Here is an 18,205-nt window from a genome sequence, read left to right on the forward strand (position 1 = left end):
GCCACCCACAACTCTGGAACAACTGACCCGTGCAGTGCAGCAAGCATGGGCCACAATTCCTTAGGAAGCGATCCAGGGCCTTATTGACTCCATGCCTCGACGAATTCATCAATGTATTGCAGCTCGTGGTGGGCACATCCTGTATTGATTGTTGTTCAAACTTGCGGTCATAGGGACCTGAAAGTGTAATCATCGAATCACTATCGAACACTCGTCCTGCGGGTTCAATTGCAGCAATGTAGCACCGCTCCTTCTGAGTGGTGCAATTTCCATTTTCTTCAGTGTACCATGTTTGATTTTATTCGTCTAATTTATGACTAATGTTTACTTTCTTTGAAAGTTTAATATAATATCATTTACATATACTTTTTAAATGCAGAGAAATTAAAACACATCGTGACATTTGACTAGTAATTACGACAGTCTGGGTCTGGAAACTTACGTGAAAAAGTTCACTTGTTGCGGTTGTCAAATCAACGAGACGGATGGTATTTTGCAGAGAACAAGCGTTTTATAAGCGTAGTCACTCGGACTGAAGAACAGCCTCTACATTGGCTCTGTTTCTGTACTTCGTTTTTATTTGTGTGAGAGCAAAAAAAGTACACTCACGCAGATATGTTGTCATGAAAGACATTAAACGCAGCATTTTCTTTCTAGATAATAATTTCGTGTGGGTATTTCTAGCCGAGTGCTGCCCTTGTAAGGCAGACCCTCCGATGAGGGTGGGCGTTATCTGCCATGTGTAGGTAACTGCGTATTATTATGGTGGAGGATAGTGTTATGTGTGGTGTGTGAGTTGCAGGGATGTTGAGGACAGCACAAACACTCAACCCCCGGGCCATTTGAATTAACCAATGAAGATTAAAATCCCCGACCCGGCTGGGAATCGAACCCGGGACCCTCTGAACCGAAGGCCACTACGCTGACTATTCAGCCAGCGAGTAGGGTAGAGGGGATGTCATGGGCCCAAAAGTCGACCAACGACCTGGAACTGTGATACAATCTTGTCACTTCCTGGAGCTAAACATCGCACTCCATCTGATTCTCCTCCTGTCTCATACTTCAATTTATTTTTCAGTGTCTCTCTACCAAGATACTTCGGCAAGTGGATCTTCCTCAAGGGAGGGCAGTTAACGTTCAGTTTCAAAGAAGGGATTCTGGTCCACGAAATTTTCTCAACCAAAGGCGGAAAATATAGTCTGAGAGTGAATACTGGCAATTCCAAATATCTCACAATTGCATCACTTACACTACCCTGTAGTATTTCTTCTTTTTTCGCTGCTGACTTGTACCAAGTTGAGAGTTACATATACTCTCTGTAAGTTACACATCAGTGAAGAGATGGTTACTGAATTTAGTACAATGGTTTATGAATTGTGTGTGTACAATAACATTTCTCTCTTTAAGTACGTCCAATTTATTTTAACATCGCGGGCCCCCAGGGGTCCGCAGACCACAGTTTGAAAGTGGCTGTTCTAGAGTCTAGATGACGAAATCGTAGTGAGTCAACAGCATACTGCCAGCCATGCCATCTTACCACCTGCCGCTACAGCAGGTGAAGGGGAAGACACAACGGTACGATGAGTCTGCAGCAACAGACAGCGCGGAGAATAAATGGTAGCATACAGTTTGTAGGGGTACCGGCGCGTAACACAAAGCGCACCTTGCAATCGAACAGCACGTGGGAAAAGAAACAACAATCAAAATTAACTGTTCCTTCGTGGAGCAAATGATTCTTTTCCTGTGTTTAACATGAGGCTTTGATAGGTTTATGGGCCCCTGTGTGTGCCTACTATAAACCAGCGGCGCGCCCAAGCTTCCACCCCTCATTACATTACGAACTCCGTGTAGCTACTGAAGTGATAAACAATTGATCTGATCACATCGGAAATGTTGAAATTTTATCGCTAGGGTCTGGATTTTAATGTTAAAAACATTTCTTAGCAGACAGTCTCCATGGCTAAGTGGTTAGCATGCTGACCTTTGGTCACAGGGGTCCCAGGTTCGATTCCTGGCAGGGTCGGGAATTTTAACCATAATTAGTTAATTTCGCTGGCACGGGGGCTGGGTGTATGTGTCGCTTTAGGTCAGATCAAAAGACCTGCACCTGATGAGCCCAACTTGTCCTCGGATTCTCCCGGCACTAAAAGCCATACGCCATTTCATTTCATTTTTCATTTCATTTCAGCAGAAAAACGTTAAATTAATCAATTTCCTCAATTGCGCCTAAAGCTGAAGAGCTCAAGGATTAAAATTGTGAGCCTTGGATAGTTCTATCAAATTTAAAAAAGGAAAAATCACTTTCGGCCTAAATGCAGTTCTGGACGAACAGCCTAAAATAGCATGTTTCTTTACTCATTTTCTTTTTGATTCAAATCCTAGCCAAATGAACTTAATTACATTATTATATCTGTAATGTGTTCGTTGGTTCAATACCTCAGGCATTTTTTGACTTTTTGAAAAAATGTCCACACCGAATTTGGTTATAAGGGCTTTAGTGAAACTCTGCATTGACTCACATTAGCGCTCGTAGTGGTAGAAAAAGGGAAGCTGCTAATCTAGTCGATCGGATAAGAAAAAGATTGTAATTTTCAGGAATAAATAAAGAATTCATTCTCTAAATTTATTATTTTTAAACCTAAAATTTGTAGCTCATATCGCTAGGATGTTTTCAACATTGAGTTGCTTGCCTGAAGGGCTAGAACTGTGGAGTGTTTTCCTTACCAAGATCCCTTCTCTATTAATGCACATAATTCGTCTTGCAAGGAGAGTCTTTGGTGTGATTTTGTCGAATATTCGTGAGGTTAATCTACATAGGTATTTTGTAGCATTCTCCTAATAGACAGTCTCAAAATAGTTTATGCTACTACATTACGAACCAGGTCAGAAATCTCATACAGTTAAAAATAGTTAAGGAATATGAGAGAAAGCATTTTAAGGAAATACAGAGAGGCAAAAGAAAGGAAGCATACGGAGAAAATGGGCGGGGTTTGTTTAGCAACCACGGATGCAGGTCTTTAGGGCATAGAATATGTTGAGGTAAGGTAATGTGAAAATCTAATCTTGAAAGCATTCTCGTTTTTGAACATTCCCCTCTTTTGTAGTACAGTATTCGCTGGTTCTTATGTTTTTCAAATTATTCAAGGAGTCTATTTGACACTCCATGCCGTACGATGTGGACGTGCAAAAAGATCTTTGGTGACACATTCGGTGTTTACCCGAATTTTTAAAATTAAAAACTCAGCTACAGGCGTTCATGAGGGATTCCTTTTACTCTAATAATAATAATAATGTTAATTGCTTTTACGTCCCACTAACTACTCTTTTTTTTTCACCGAGCTCGATAGCTGCAGTCGCTTAATTGCGGCCAGTATCCAGTATTCGGGAGATAGTAGGTTCGAACCCCACTGTCGGCAGCCCTGAAAATGGTTTTCCGTGGTTTCCCATTTTAACACCAGGCAAATGCTGGGACTGCACCTTAATTAAGGCCACGGCCGCTTCCTTCCCACTCCTAGCCCTTCCCTATCCCATCGTCGCTATAATACCTATCTGTGTCGGTGCGACGTAAAGCAACTAGCAAAAAAAAACTACTCTTTTACGGTTTTCGGATACGTCGAGGTGCCGGAATTTAGTCCCGCAGGAGTTCTTTGACGTGCCAGTAAATCTACCGACATGAGGCTGACGTATTTGAGCACCTTCAAATACTACCGGACTGAGCCAGGATCGAACCTGCCAAGTTGGGGTCAGAAGGCCAGCGCCTCAACCGTCTGAGCCACTCAGCCCGGCCTCGGTTACTCTGCTATCTGGTAGGCCCGGAGTGAAACGGAACGTCGAAATTGACGAGCAAGCAGCCAAATGGCGGAAAATTAAAATATTTACGAAGGGCGAACTATATTGTTTTACACTTTATTTTTTTTTTTCTACCCAAGTGAAGTACATTACACAACAGTTGTTACGCCCACCTTCTTAACATAACCTCCTTGTAACTGCATGCTATTTTGCCATCGATGTCTCCAGACCTTCCTGAAACCATTCTTTCGGAGTGTTGCGTACCCATGCCTTTACAGTTGTGTCTATTTTTACCAAATCCGCAAAACGGCGACCACGCAGGTTTTTTTTTCATGTTCCCGAATAGATGATAATCACTGTTCGACGTTTCTTTGGCGGTGAACTGCGTACCCATGCCTTTACAGTTGTGTCTATTTTTACCAAATCCGTAAAACGGCGACCACGCAGGGTTTTTTTTCATGTTCCCGAATAGATGATAATCATTGTTCGACGTTTCTTTGGCGGTGAACTGCCCCTGTGCTTCCATTGCATCGATTGTTGTTTCGTTTATGGCTCATGGTAATGGAGTCATGTCTCAGCACCAGTCACAAGCCTAGCCATGAAATTGGCTGGATCTGCATCGTACGTTGCAAGAGTTCTCTGCACACGTCCACACGCGTCTGCGTTTCGTCTGCAGACAAGAGTCTAGGCACCCACGTGGATGACACCTTCCCCAACGGTAAGTGGCCGTGCACGATCCGCTGTAGGGTGTTTCGGCTAATTCTCGTGGCCGACTCCATTTCCGTAAATGTGATGCATTTGTTTCCTTGGAGGGCCTGTTCGACTCGGGCAATGTTGGCTGCTGTTGACACTGTCACATTCCTTCCAGAACTGGTTCCCTTGTCCACCGATGTGCGCCCTGTTTTCCAACCTTCCAGCCAGTTGTAAGCTATGTTCCGTGACGGCGCATGTTCTTCACCAACCGCCGATGAATTTCTGCAGTGGTCACGCCTTCTCTCCGTAGGAACCAAATCGTATAGCGCTTTCCCTGACGGTTGCTTTCCATGTTGATTGCTCCTACGCTGACCGTGTTGTTATGAAATGGCTATGGCAAGTGCATTCGTTGGCCCCTGTGCGTCTGCTGCTACCAAACGGTGGAACAAGGCACTAGTTACGCGTCACCAACTTCAAAAGTGAAATGTGAACCATACCCGGACGTACAAAAAATGAAAGTGTAAAATAATTAAAATAATTACGATTTACAAAAACAAAGCTTTGGGTGGAAATAGAGGAGGGAGGCTAATGCAGACCATCAAATTTGCCGATGATCAAGCTATAGTTGCGGGTAGTCCAACAACTTCATCCAAAATCTTGTTAAAGCTGAATGAAGAAGCTAAGAAATTTGGTATGAAAATGATTATTAATAAAACAAGTCATGATGTTTAGTACGAACCCACTTCCATTGTACGTGATGATCAGTGGTGAGCTTGTGCCAATATCTTGGCCAGATCATAAAGGAAAACCTTCAGTGGCACACTGAAATAAAAACACGAATACCAATAGCAAAGCAATCGTTCAGAGATAAATTGTCCCTTCTATGTCGGAAAACAATGTCCCTCATCTTACGTAAAATAATAATGAAATCCTATGTTTGGTCTGTTGTGCTGAGAACTGGACATTAACCAAGAGTGATATTATAATAATAATTTCGTGTGGCTATTTCTAGCCGAGTGCAGCCCTTGTGAGGCAGACCCTCCGATGAGGGTGGGCGGCATCTGCCATGTGTAGGTTTCTGCGTGTAAGTGTGGTGAAGGATAGTGTTATGTGTTGTGTGTGAGTTGCAGGGATGTTGGGGACAACACAAACACCCAGCCCCCGGGCCATTGGAATTAACCAATGGAGGTTAAAATCCCCGACCCGGCCAGGAATCGAACCCGGGACCCTTTGAACCGAAGGCCAGTACGCTGACCATTCAGCCAACGAGTCGGACATAGTGATATTAAGAGGATAGAAGCCTTTGAGATATGGTGTTGGCGTCGGCTACAGGGGAAAAGTTGGGTAGAGAAGAAGACCAACGCTGAGGTATTGAACATTGTCCAAGGAAAGAGACGGCTGTTGAGTCAGCAGATTAGGAAGAGACAACTTTCTTGGATAGGACATAGGCTTCGACATAGGAAGGTGTTGATGGAAATTTTGGAAGATAAAATACCAGTGAAACGCCCTCTTGGGGGACCAAGAAAGACATTCTTGATGACATTTCCTGTGAACTCTCTCCATACACTCTGGGTTGTAAACTGATGACCGGTACAGGTCTGCCACTGTGTGATCCTCACGTAGAGGATGCGCATGGCTAATGTCACTACCCACTGATCCGTAGTTAGCAGGTCTCGTTGGTAGTTAGCACTCTGGAGGGTCAGTTACCTCAGGCTCGCTCTTAGATGGAGAATCTCTTCATCCTTACAGGAAAAATATTCGGTTGTGTCTGGATTGAGTGGCTCACACAAGTTAGTGGGCTCGATTCTGGCTCAATCTGGTGGTATTTTCGTAGTGTTCGAAATATGCTAGCCTTACATCGGAACTCTTGAGGGACAAAATTCACGTACTTCGGTGTGTCTGAAAACCACAAAAGTAGTTAAAGGACATAAAATGAATAACATTCTAAATACATTTGTATGGATGTGGAAATCACAGGAGATAATAATATTAATAATAATAATAATAATAATAATAATAATAATAATAATAATAATAATAATAAATCGTTTGAATTTATGTATTTTCTTCTTCTTCTTCTTCTTCTTCTTCTTCTTCTTCTTCTTGTTTCGTTGAGACCCCTTGGGCCACGTGGCTTCTACCTGTGGTAAGCTTTCTTCTTAGCCCAATATTCCTTCATCTTTGCACTGTGGGTTGCTTTCCTTTCCTGAGCCCACTTCACTCCCATTCCAAGACGCAATGTTTTAGCTAGTCCGTGACTAGAGAATATCAGATGTTCTGATCAACATTCTAAATTTATCCCTGTTGAACATATCCTTGGGATCAATTTTTTTAAAATTATAGGCCTAGCTCTTTCCGAACTAGTTTCATCCATTTGTCTTCTACTCTCTAGAAATGGTGTTGAAGATCCTTGAGGTCAGTCTCTTGTTGTCCATTCGTTTTTTATTTATTTATTTATTTATTTATTTATTTATTTATTTATTTAGCAGTGACGAATTAAGGGCTCGTGGCCCTCTCTTACACTTAACCACTTAAATTACAGGATAATAAGAGAAATATACTATTCGATTATGAAATACAAGGCAAATAAGGTAAATGAAGGATTTGGAAAGCATTACAGACAGTGAAGAAAGAAGGTAATGCCCAACAAACAAAGGAAAAGAAATTCGCCGGGCTGTGTGGCTCAGACGGTTGAGGCGTGCTGGTCTTCTGACTCCAGCTGCTTCTTTACCCATATTTTTGTAGATCTCTTTCCTTCTCCATTTTTCTGTCCCTTCTTCAGTCCAAATAGTTCCGCTCTTTTACCCAGCCGGGCTGAATGGCTCAGACGGTCGACTGCTGTCCTTCTGAGCTGAAGTTAACGGATTATATTCCGGCTCCGTACAGTGGTATTTGAATGTCCTCAAATGTACCAGGCCCGTGCTGGTAGATTTACCGGCACGGAAAGTAACTCCTAGGGGACAAAATTATGGTACTTCGGCGAAGACGTAAAACAATAACATCTTATAATTTAATTCATAGATTGGCCAATGGCAGTTTTCCAAGGTTGTTGAAAATCATTCTGTCTGGTGGTATAAGTTCTTCGGAGGTTTTTACAGAAAATATGTTTTAATATGTTGTTGTAATTATTATTAATTTGGGATTCTAGGACGTGTTGAACAACAGAAAAACAGAAGATTTTATTGTAAATCCCATGGGACGATTCATCCTGCCCGGAGGACCAATATGGGGAATGTTAGTAAATATGGTGTTTGAAGATACATTTCCAGTATTGGATACGGTAATTTCTTAAAGAACAGAATGTACTAGCGTGCTAGAGCACGCCGTCTAGCAATGAATGAATGTGGCATTTTACAAGACTATACCACCAATTTGCATTTAGGGAACCTCAGATTTACATCACCAGGAAAATAATAGTCTGCACTCGCAGATCAGCAGTTTACAATGGCTAGGAATATTAGACAGAATTATCAGTTATGTAACTCCAGCAACACGTCTTGCTGCATGTCTGGTAAAAGATGCTGTCCTTTAGTGTAGGTCAAATGAGCCGTATAGTTCCGATACATGAAGGTCAGTAAGAGGTACACACAAACCTTGATACCGCAATATTAGCTGCGTCTTCCGCAGAATGAGCAAGCTGGGATGATGTATTGTCCCTACCAGCCCTGCAAGCACTTCCTTGTAGGAAACCACAAAGACAATAAATGATTATGAAAGCAGCTAACAGGATAAGAAGAAACTTTGTTCCATGTTTGCGATTAAGAGTAACTTCTTTGTTTATAACCGACATACTTCAGCAAACTTGTTCATAGTGCTGGAACGCATTTATGGGATCAGAACTTGGCTTCAACCCTATGAGTTAATTCTCAATGTATTAGGGACTCGAAAATGTCCTTAATACCGGTATACACTGACTGACAGAGCAAATGCAACACCAAGAAGGAGTGGTTCGAAAGGGATGAAAGTTGGGGAAAAAACAGAGACGGCACGGACGAATAATTGATGTTTATTTCAAACCGATATGCAGGTTACACAATGCGCACGGCATCGACTCAGTAGGATGTAGGACCACCGCGAGCGGCGATGCACGCAGAAACACGTCGAGGTACAGAGTCAATAAGAGTGCGGATGGTGTCCTGAGGGATGGTTCTCCATTCTCTGTCAACCATTTGCCACAGTTGGTCGTCCGTACGAGGCTGGGGCAGAGTTTGCAAACGGCGTCCAATGAGATCCCACACGTGTTCGATTGGTGAGAGATCCGGAGAGTACGCTGGCCACGGAAGCATCTGTACACCTCGTAGAGCCTGTTGAGAGATGCGAGCAGTGTGTGGGCGGGCATTATCCTGCTGAAACAGAGCATTGGGCAGCCCCTGAAGGTACGGGAGTGCCACCGGCCGCAGCACATGCTGCACGTAGCGGTGGGCATTTAACATGCCTTGAATACGCACTAGAGGTGACGTGGAATCATACGCAATAGAGCCCGAAACCATGATGCCGCGTTGTCTAGCGGTAGGGCGCTCCACAGTTACTGCCGGATTTGACCTTTCTCCACGCCGACGCCACACTCGTCTGCGGTGACTATCACTGACAGAACAGAAGCGTGACTCATCGGAGAACACGACGTTCCGCCATTCCCTCATCCAAGTCGCTCTAGCCCGGCACCATGCCAGGCGTGCACGTCTATGCTGTGGAGTCAATGGTAGTCTTCTGAGCGGACGCCGGGAGTGCAGGCCTCCTTCAACCAATCGACGGGAAATTGTTCTGATCGATATTGGAACAGCCAGGGTGTCTTGCACATGCTGAAGAATGGCGGTTGACGTGGCGTGCGGGGCTGCCACCGCTTGGCGGCGGATGCGCCGATCCTCGCGTGCTGACGTCACTCAGGCTGCGCCTGGACCCCTCGCACGTGCCACATGTCCCTGCGCCAACCATCTTCGCCACAGGCGCTGCACCGCGGACACATCCCTATGGGTATCGGCTGCGATTTGACGAAGCGACCAACCTGCCCTTCTCAGCCCGATCACCATACCGCTCGTAAAGTCGTCTGTCTGCTGGAAATGCCTCCGTTGACGGCGGCCTGGCATTCTTAGCTATACACGTGTCCTGTGGCACACGACAACACGTTCTACAATGACTGTCGGCTGAGAAATCACGATACGAAGTGGGCCATTCGCCAACGCCGTGTCCCATTTATTGTTCGCTACGTGCGCAGCACAGCGGCGCATTTCACATCATGAGCACACCTCAGTGACGTCAGTCTACCCTGCAATTGGCATAAAGTTCTGACGACTCCTTCTTGGTGTTGCATTTGCTCTGTCAGTCAGTGTATTTTTGTATGAATCTTTTTTTTATTAAAGCTGAAGTTCTGTGTTTTACAGCGTTGGACAACGTAATAAATAGTTTCCAATTTCACAACAATTTGAATAATTTTTTCCGCGAAATTCCGCACTTTTAACATATAATAAGAAATTTCTCGGGAAATAATGTATTTTATAAATTATTTCGTAATGTTTTTCTTTTACAGCTTGAAAGGTCACATGACGACGCCCCCTTGACATTTTAAAGGAACGAAAATAGATATATATGTATATCGATATATGTATATCATATCGATTCCTGTCCAACATCGCAGAAATAAAAAATTTATTCGTATCGACCTATATTACGAAAGCAATCAATTTATGTTATTTTCAAAAAGAAAAGCATTCGTTATTTTTCGTGCCCGCGGTAGAAAGACGGAATAGTCGAAATATGTGTCCGAGAGAAAGTTTTTATTTTTTTGTGCAGTTTAATTTGAAGATGGCGAAAGTCATAAATATATATGGTCAGCAAAAGTAGTTCGAAATTGAACTGTTGTATAATATACTTGAGGCTAATAATAAATTAATGATGTGCAAATACTGCAGTATAAGAATCGATTGGCCTAGAAACAACTGAGTTAAACAAGTGTAGGATAGCTGTAAACATAAAGAAAGAAAGAAAGAAAGAAAGAAAGAAAGAAAGAAAGAAAGAAAGAAAGAAAGAAAGAAAGAAAAGTCTGAAGAAACTCTATGCAATGAGCGACAGTTGTCTGACACTATTAACAACGAAAACATATATCTGAAAAGAACAAATTAATATGAGACCCAGTTAACGCTCTGATGGAAGCAAATATCCCATTGGGTGTTATATGACCCAACTTCTAAAGCTTGGGTAAAATAATATATTCCAGGTAAGTTATGTTTAGTTCACCTGTAAGAAATATAAATTACTTTTTATGTATTTATTACTTCTGTTGTGTAAAGGACATAATGTGTTAAAATAATTGTATTGCTACGGGAGCTGGAGATGTCCCCACTGCAGAACTACTGTACCTACATATGTGGCGATAGTTAAGAAGGAGAGGAGAGAAAAGTGAAGGCAGCAATCAGTGGCGAAAATGTTGCTATTATGTGTGATGATACCACAGACAGGAAGGAATGTTGTATTGCAATATAATTTTTAAGGGTGCTCTCCTGTATTGCTAAACAGGAGGTCCTTGTAGGTGCAGTCAAGATGCTGGATCGGGCATATGCTACAGAATGTACAAGGGTGATAATGGGAGTCATTCAGAGTATGAAATATCTTATATCTTATAATACTGTAGCTGCATTTGTCCTGATTCATCTATGATTTTGTGAGTCCAGACGTGCAGCGTGCTGAGTCCTGCAATGGTGCTTGTGTAGTGTTGGGCTCACATACTGAGCATGTTTGCCAATGTATGGTCATCTCAGCTCAAACACCTGAATATTTGTGTGTTGAAATCCAATATTCACTTCAGTGATAGGAAATAATGGAATAGGTCAGTAATAATACAACGCACATGAAAATTAACTATACTTTATTAGGGAATTAGCAATGGTCTTTTGTAATGTACTTACAAATTATCGAAGACCTAACTTGTTGTTGTTACTTGCATCTTCTAAAATTTCACTTTAACTTCTGTATATATTTTTTAAGCAATTTATCCTGTCTGAAGTTTTATTTTTGATCGTAATTTTTGGAAAACTGAGCATTTTCACTCGATTAGACGAAACATGTCATTTTGTGTTTTAAAGCGTATTATATTTCAGCTCATATGACTTAATATTTTGTTTGTATTTCTTGTTTTACTAACTTCGTTTTTCATATTCTCGCACTTACACCTTTGATGACAAAAGTGATTAGTTCCTAAACATAGTGATAAAGTCACATCAAAATTGGAGGAAACCGAGAACTTAAAAGAGTTACAGCATAATACGCCATATGGAAGATCCTCTTTACTGTGTAAAGCTATTATTGTTGGGCAGACGAAACAAATCAGTGCGGCAAAAAACAAAAACATTCCTCCACTAACTTTATCTGGTAAAATTATTCCGTACGAAAACTCGGTAAGAAATCTTGGTGTAATTATAAACGAGAATCTTAACTGGAGAGAGCACATTACAAATATCTGTAGAAAAGTGTACGCGTCCTTTCACCCACTAAAACATCATCAAAATATGCTGCCACTAAACATGAAAATTAGGTTTATAAATACTCTTATCCTCCCTATATTTTCCTACTGTGACGTAGTACTAATTGATGCCACGCGAGAACAACTAAACCGATTACAACGTACTATGAACTCATGTATTAGATTTATCTTTTCCTTACGCTATGATGTTCATGTTACCCCTTATTATCGACAACTTTCCCTTCTAAAATTTGAACAATATAGAAACCTCCACGTGGCAGTATTAATATTTCGAGTATTAAAAGAGAATATCCCATACTACTTATCTTCACAACTCAATTTCCTATCCTCTTTCCACCAGCATAACACACGCTCCGGCAGTACACTTGCTATCCCTCTCGGCAGGTCAGCAGCATTTAGCCGTTCCTTTGTTGCAAATGGAGCTAGAATATGGAATTCTCTCCCCCACAACATTAGAGCCATAAATTCCTTAAATTCTTTCAAGTTGTCTTGCCGTGCGCAATCTCCTCGATGTGTGCCGCCAGGCTGAATGAATCTGGTAGAGTGAATGTGTGTATGAATGTACGTTTACTGTGCTTATGGTATTTTGTGTCCTTTAACTTTTAATTTGTAACGATAGTTTTAAGACATGACTAAGAATATTTATAGAGTTTGTTATTTTGTTTCATACTTTGTTTCTAGTTTGTAATGGTAGTTTTAAGATAAGATTATGAATATTGCTCTCAGATGTACATTGTTAATGAAGTGTGGTTAAGTGTAAGAGAGGACCATGAGTCCTAACTTCGCCACTACAAATAAAGGCAAATATAATAATATAATATATAAAATGAGCCATGAAATTTGTGCTATCTTTTACCAGTGATTAATTTCGGTTCAAAAGTGAACATGATCAGTTTCAATTGAAGTGCGATGTTAACATTCTTTTCCGCTTTGTACTTTTCCATAGGCTTGTTTAAAGTTTCGTTGCCTTTTCCTTCAGGTGGCTGGACACCATGGGTCCTGACAAGCCCGATGAGGAGCTCGGGGTGTCGGAGGAAGTATCCAGTAGCCGCAGTGAAGAAGACAAACCACGAGATCCCGACCGCTCCAGGGACCTGTTCGGTGTTCAGCTTGAGGTAAGTTGTCATTCTTCCGGTTGGATTTGAAATGAAACTACAAGCACGGAATTGTATGTTGCTATTAACATTAATACATAAGCCAAAACAACGTAATATGCGATTTTCAGTTTTTAAAATGTCATTTGCATTGACCAGATTTCAAACCACGGACGCGTTAATGAGATTTATTTATTTATTTATTTATTTATTTATTTATTTATTTATTTATTTATTTATTTATTTATTTCATGCCTTCATTTGTGGCGAAGTTAAGGCTCACGGCCCTATCTTACACTTAACCAGATATCTAATAAACTTCATAAAACAGAATAGTGAAATAATATAACAAAATATAAATCCTAACCTCATTCATTATATGCCAGAGACGAAGTCATTACGTTATTACGTCCACGCTTACGTACGGTAACCCTATACCATGGTGCTTGCGTATTTGTGAAATTCCAGTGGCAGTGCTACTGGGCAATCACCCTTTGCTCACCTCTAATTGTATAGACTATACCATGTTCCAGCCCTCAATCCGCAATTACAATTCCTGGACTGGATGGGAATCAAAGCTGGGGCCTCCGGGTAAGAACAAACATGCGCACGCTACCCTCTACACTACGAAGTAGGCCGTAAATGAGCTCCTCTAGAACAAAATTCCTTCACCTTGGCGTCTCCAGAAACCTCACAGATGCATGTATATTTACGAGTGTATCAACTACGGACCGATTCGCCTGCTATGTAACAAAATAAAAACCTTTGAGCACATTCTTGAGATTCGACTCTGTGACTTTGTCGAGATCAGTAAGGTGCTGTGAAGGGAAATGGGACAACAGATGCGATATAGCCACCTGACTGCTCAAAGAAAAACACCGCCATAAGAAGAAATCTGTCCTCATGGCTTTCCTGGACTTGGAAAAGGTGTTTCGTCGAGTTTCTCACGAACTGATTTGGCTTCGTATGGTGTTCCTGAGGGGTACATCTGTTGGAAACAGCTCCTGTATCATAAATTTAGCTGCGTAGTGCGATGTCCAGCAGGGATCTTTCGTCATTCGCTTTGGCGTTCCCCCAAGGTTCCTCACTCGCACCGCTGTTCTTTATACTTTGTATGGATATAATAACAGCAAATATCAAAACCCCACATCCGTGAACACACTTACATTCTGATGATGGTCTGTTGGCTGCAGAAGTGTGAAATCGAGTAAGCAGAAAATGGATTACGGCTGAACACCATGGAAACAGAATACATAGAGTGCGGACCGTAGACACCTGGGACCATCTGTGGGGGTAATCAGGATTCCAATGATGTTTAGCAATATATTGTAGTTACCTTTGCTCCCTGATCTGTTCGAACAGTGACATGTCGGTGCGAGTTGGCTGAAGTGGAGGCAAGTAAGCGGAGTCCTCTGTGATCGCAGGATACCCATCCACGTGAAGGCCATAACTAGAGTCCGGATTTTTAGGTGCTGATAGGTTAGAATGCAAACTTACTTAAGGCAGTAACAAGTATACCCTACACTGTACAACGGTTATGTTATGAGATTTGCATAGATGTTAGGGATACAGCCTATAGAAATCCTTGAATTTATGCTACTCTTCCTACATTTTGGTACCGCGGGTTGCATGACACTTCCTACAAACCAAATTACTTTGCATTCTAACCTATTACCACCTACAAATCCGAGGTATAGCCATAACCATGGTACACCCTGTCTCACTCTGGTTCTGCATGCCGGCCAGCATCTGTTAAAAATGAACAAGCTCTACCAGTTATGGAAATACATACGCATATTGGGACCTCAGTCTTACGCGACTTGATCATACCAAGTACAGTAATGTCCAAGCGATGGTGGGAGTTGCGCCCATGACCGAAACAATGCGGGAGGCTCGTTTATGCTGGTACGGTCGTGTCAACCGTAGTGACGATCAGTCGGTCGCCAAGACCACCTTGCGTCTCAGTACAGGTTAACATCGGACACATGGACTCTTTACCTGCTGAAAGAAGGCAAGCGACGCACCAATGTCTCTCCTCACGATGCCCTTCATCGGCAGAAGTGGTGACTTATATGCAAATCAGCGTATATTCTGAGGCAAAGAAGAATAAAGGCTACGAATAAGAAGAAGAAATATAATTAAAATGCTAGGAAAGAAGCTAAAAAACAAACATGTTTGCTATTATCGACTGTAAACATATTAACATCAAACTGCTATAGGTACCTCTTTCTTTTTTCGAACAATTCCAGTGCTAGTACGCTTATGTAATAGTATGCACGACTAAGTATATAATATGTCGAATATTTTAGTGCCATAAACTCTACATTTATACCGAGAAATGATGGATGTAACTAGATCGAGATTTTCCTACTCAACCAAGTAATAGTGCCGAATACGTAGAGTGAATATTTACACCAAGGCCTAAATGATGCTCCGGTTCGAGCACGTACACTGACGCCCTTCGGAACCAGGAGGCTGTGGCCAGGAACATTCAGTGAGCTACTGAGAAGTTATTTACTTTAAACGATCTACCCTTTAAGCAATCGCAATTATTTTTGTCAATTAATTTAACGGTAAAAGAGCTCTAGACAATGAAATTAAGGCATGTGGAACAATGTTTTACTACAAACAGCTGCAAATGTATAAATGTTTGCAATCACCTTTCACCTTAGTGTGAAACTTCGCAGAATATTTCTCAACAAAAGTTTTTATGTTGGGTGAATAACTGGTAGCAGCGAGTCGAATCCAGGATTCCAAACATTCGTCAGTTAAGCTAGTTCTGTACTTAATAATTAGATCCATGCCTCAAAGTAACGATTCACAAAGGTAAGTTGAAGCAACAAAGATCTTCAAACCGGTTTTTCCTATGGAAACACAGGCCAACATTTGTCAGGTTCTACAACACTTTCCACACCAAACCAAAGAAACCACATGGCACAATAGCCTCGAAGGTCTATGGCTTACCAGGTGACTGCTGCTCAGCCCGATGACCTGCAGATTTCGAGGTGTCATGTGGTTGATACGACGAATCTTCTTGGTCGTTAGTCTTGCCTTTCTAGAACGGGGAAGCTATCTCATCGTCAGATAGCTCCTTAATTTTAATAACCTAGGCTGAATGGACCTCGAACCAGCCCTCAGATCCAGGTAAAAAAACGGAGTTGGTCAGGGATCGAATCTGGGACCTCCAGGTAAGAGGAATGCACGCTATCTCTACACACTGGAGGCGGCCTTTTAATACACACAGGTCATTTCTTAATTAAATAATTTCCAGTTCGGCCGCTGTCCTATCTGTAGTAAAAGTCAAAATGCACAGTAAAGTTCTCCTCGAGCTTTTGTGGGGTTTAGCGCGGAGAATTGGAATCTTTCCTGGAAAACGTTTCTCTCTCGTGAAAGCTCGCCAAGTCTGTTACCATGATCTACCGGCTTGTTACCGACCTCTGTTCTATTTGATAGGACTTGGACAAATGGCACCTTGACCCACAATCCTAAATAAATAACCATATACACATTAGTGTATTACATACGGGATTCTCGAAATAAAAGGTCACGCCCCTATGTTGTTCTGATTACATATAAAATTAGAGGTTTCATGGCTATGATCACGATACGAACACAGCCATCTGAAACTACAAGCTTAATTTTTTAGAATTCACCCTCCGTGCAAATTTATTTATTTATTTATTTATTTATTTATTTATTTATTTATTTATTTATTTATTTATTTATTTATTTCTCTCTTTGCGTTTAGGCCATCTGTGGACCACGGTGCTTGTGTTCTAGCTGTGTTTTTGTCTTCGTCTGCCCATTTTAGCATACTGGATTGTGTTCTTAGTGGCCTCTTGAGCCTTCCTGTTGGCCCAGTATTCCTTCATTTTCTCGCTGAATTCTTTCCTGCGCTCCTCTGAACAATTCCCGGCTCCTTTGTGGCTAGCTGATGTAAGGGATGTTAGGAAAGGTTTAGTTTTGACCATTAAACGGTATGCATTTCTGTCAGTAATGGCGGCTTGATTAATATTAAGCTCTGCAAGATCTTTGTCCACTTGTTTGGTCCAGGGGAATCCAGTAGCTTTGCCTTTGTTAGCAACCTTGAAGATCTTATGGGATAATCTATTAGGATCCATTCTGTATAGGTGTCCATAGAAAGTCAGACGTTTTCTCCTGATGGCATCTATGAGGTTTTCTTGATGCTGGTAGAGCTCATTGTTGGGTTTGTACCATCGCCTTCCATCTGGTAGGATCCTTGGCCCTATTATTCTTCTCAGGAATTTCCCTTCTTGCACTTCCAGGGCTCTCAGTGGGGTTTTTTAGTTAGGGATAGGCATTCTGCTGCATAGAGGACTGATGGTCTGACTACTGCATTATAGTGTCTCAGTTTTACATTCTTTGATAAATGCTTTGAGGCATACAGTTTTCTGCAGGCATGGTAGGCCTTGTCTAATTTGATTCTCCTTATTTATTTATTTATTTATTTATTTATTTATTTATTTATTTATTTATTTATTTATTTATTTATTTATTTATTTATTTATTTATTTATTTATTTATTTATTTATTTATTTATTTATTTATTTATTTATTTATTTATTTATTTATTTATTTATTTATTTATTTATTTATTTATTTATTTATTTATTTATTTATTTATTTATTTATTTATTTATTTATTTATTTATTTATTTATTTATTTATTTATTTATTTATTTATTTATTTATTTATTTATTTATTTATTTATTTATTTATTTATTTATTTATTTATTTATTTATTTATTTATTTATTTATTTATTTATTTATTTATTTATTTATCAGATACGCGAGCCTAACCGTACGGCGAACTCGCTCCGTTGTCTGAAGCTACAGCAGTGGGTGTTAATATTGAACTGGGCCTGGCCGCTGTTGGAGATGCTATCGAATATATGTCTGCTCTGACGAGTCACCCATAAATTTGTGTGAAGACAATATAAGAAGTACTCTTTCATCAATGAATGCTGCGAGGCATTGTGAAAGGCTAGTCTATTGTGTAGTGAAGGACTCTGCCCATGTTGCTTTTTTTTTTATTATATAGTCTTAAGCTTACCATTCAATTGTTCTCCCATCTCTTTTAGAAGGAACCGGAAATTATCACAATTGAAAACTTTTTTTTAAACTTCATTTTG

At 40.9% G+C, this 18,205-nt stretch overlaps 1 protein-coding gene across 1 annotated transcript in view; it reads left to right on the forward strand.

Moving 5' to 3' along the window:
- Nucleotides 1–18,205, forward strand: part of LOC136879315 (uncharacterized) — a 523,120-nt gene that overhangs the window by 176,237 nt on the left and 328,678 nt on the right. The window contains exon 2 of the mRNA XM_067153135.2: nucleotides 12,936–13,071. Within this exon, the coding sequence (XP_067009236.2) occupies nucleotides 12,936–13,071 (136 nt within the window). The remainder of the gene's footprint in view (nucleotides 1–12,935; nucleotides 13,072–18,205) is intronic.

Source organism: Anabrus simplex, chromosome 8 (assembly GCF_040414725.1).
Source record: "Anabrus simplex isolate iqAnaSimp1 chromosome 8, ASM4041472v1, whole genome shotgun sequence".
Taxonomy (NCBI): domain Eukaryota; kingdom Metazoa; phylum Arthropoda; class Insecta; order Orthoptera; family Tettigoniidae; genus Anabrus; species Anabrus simplex.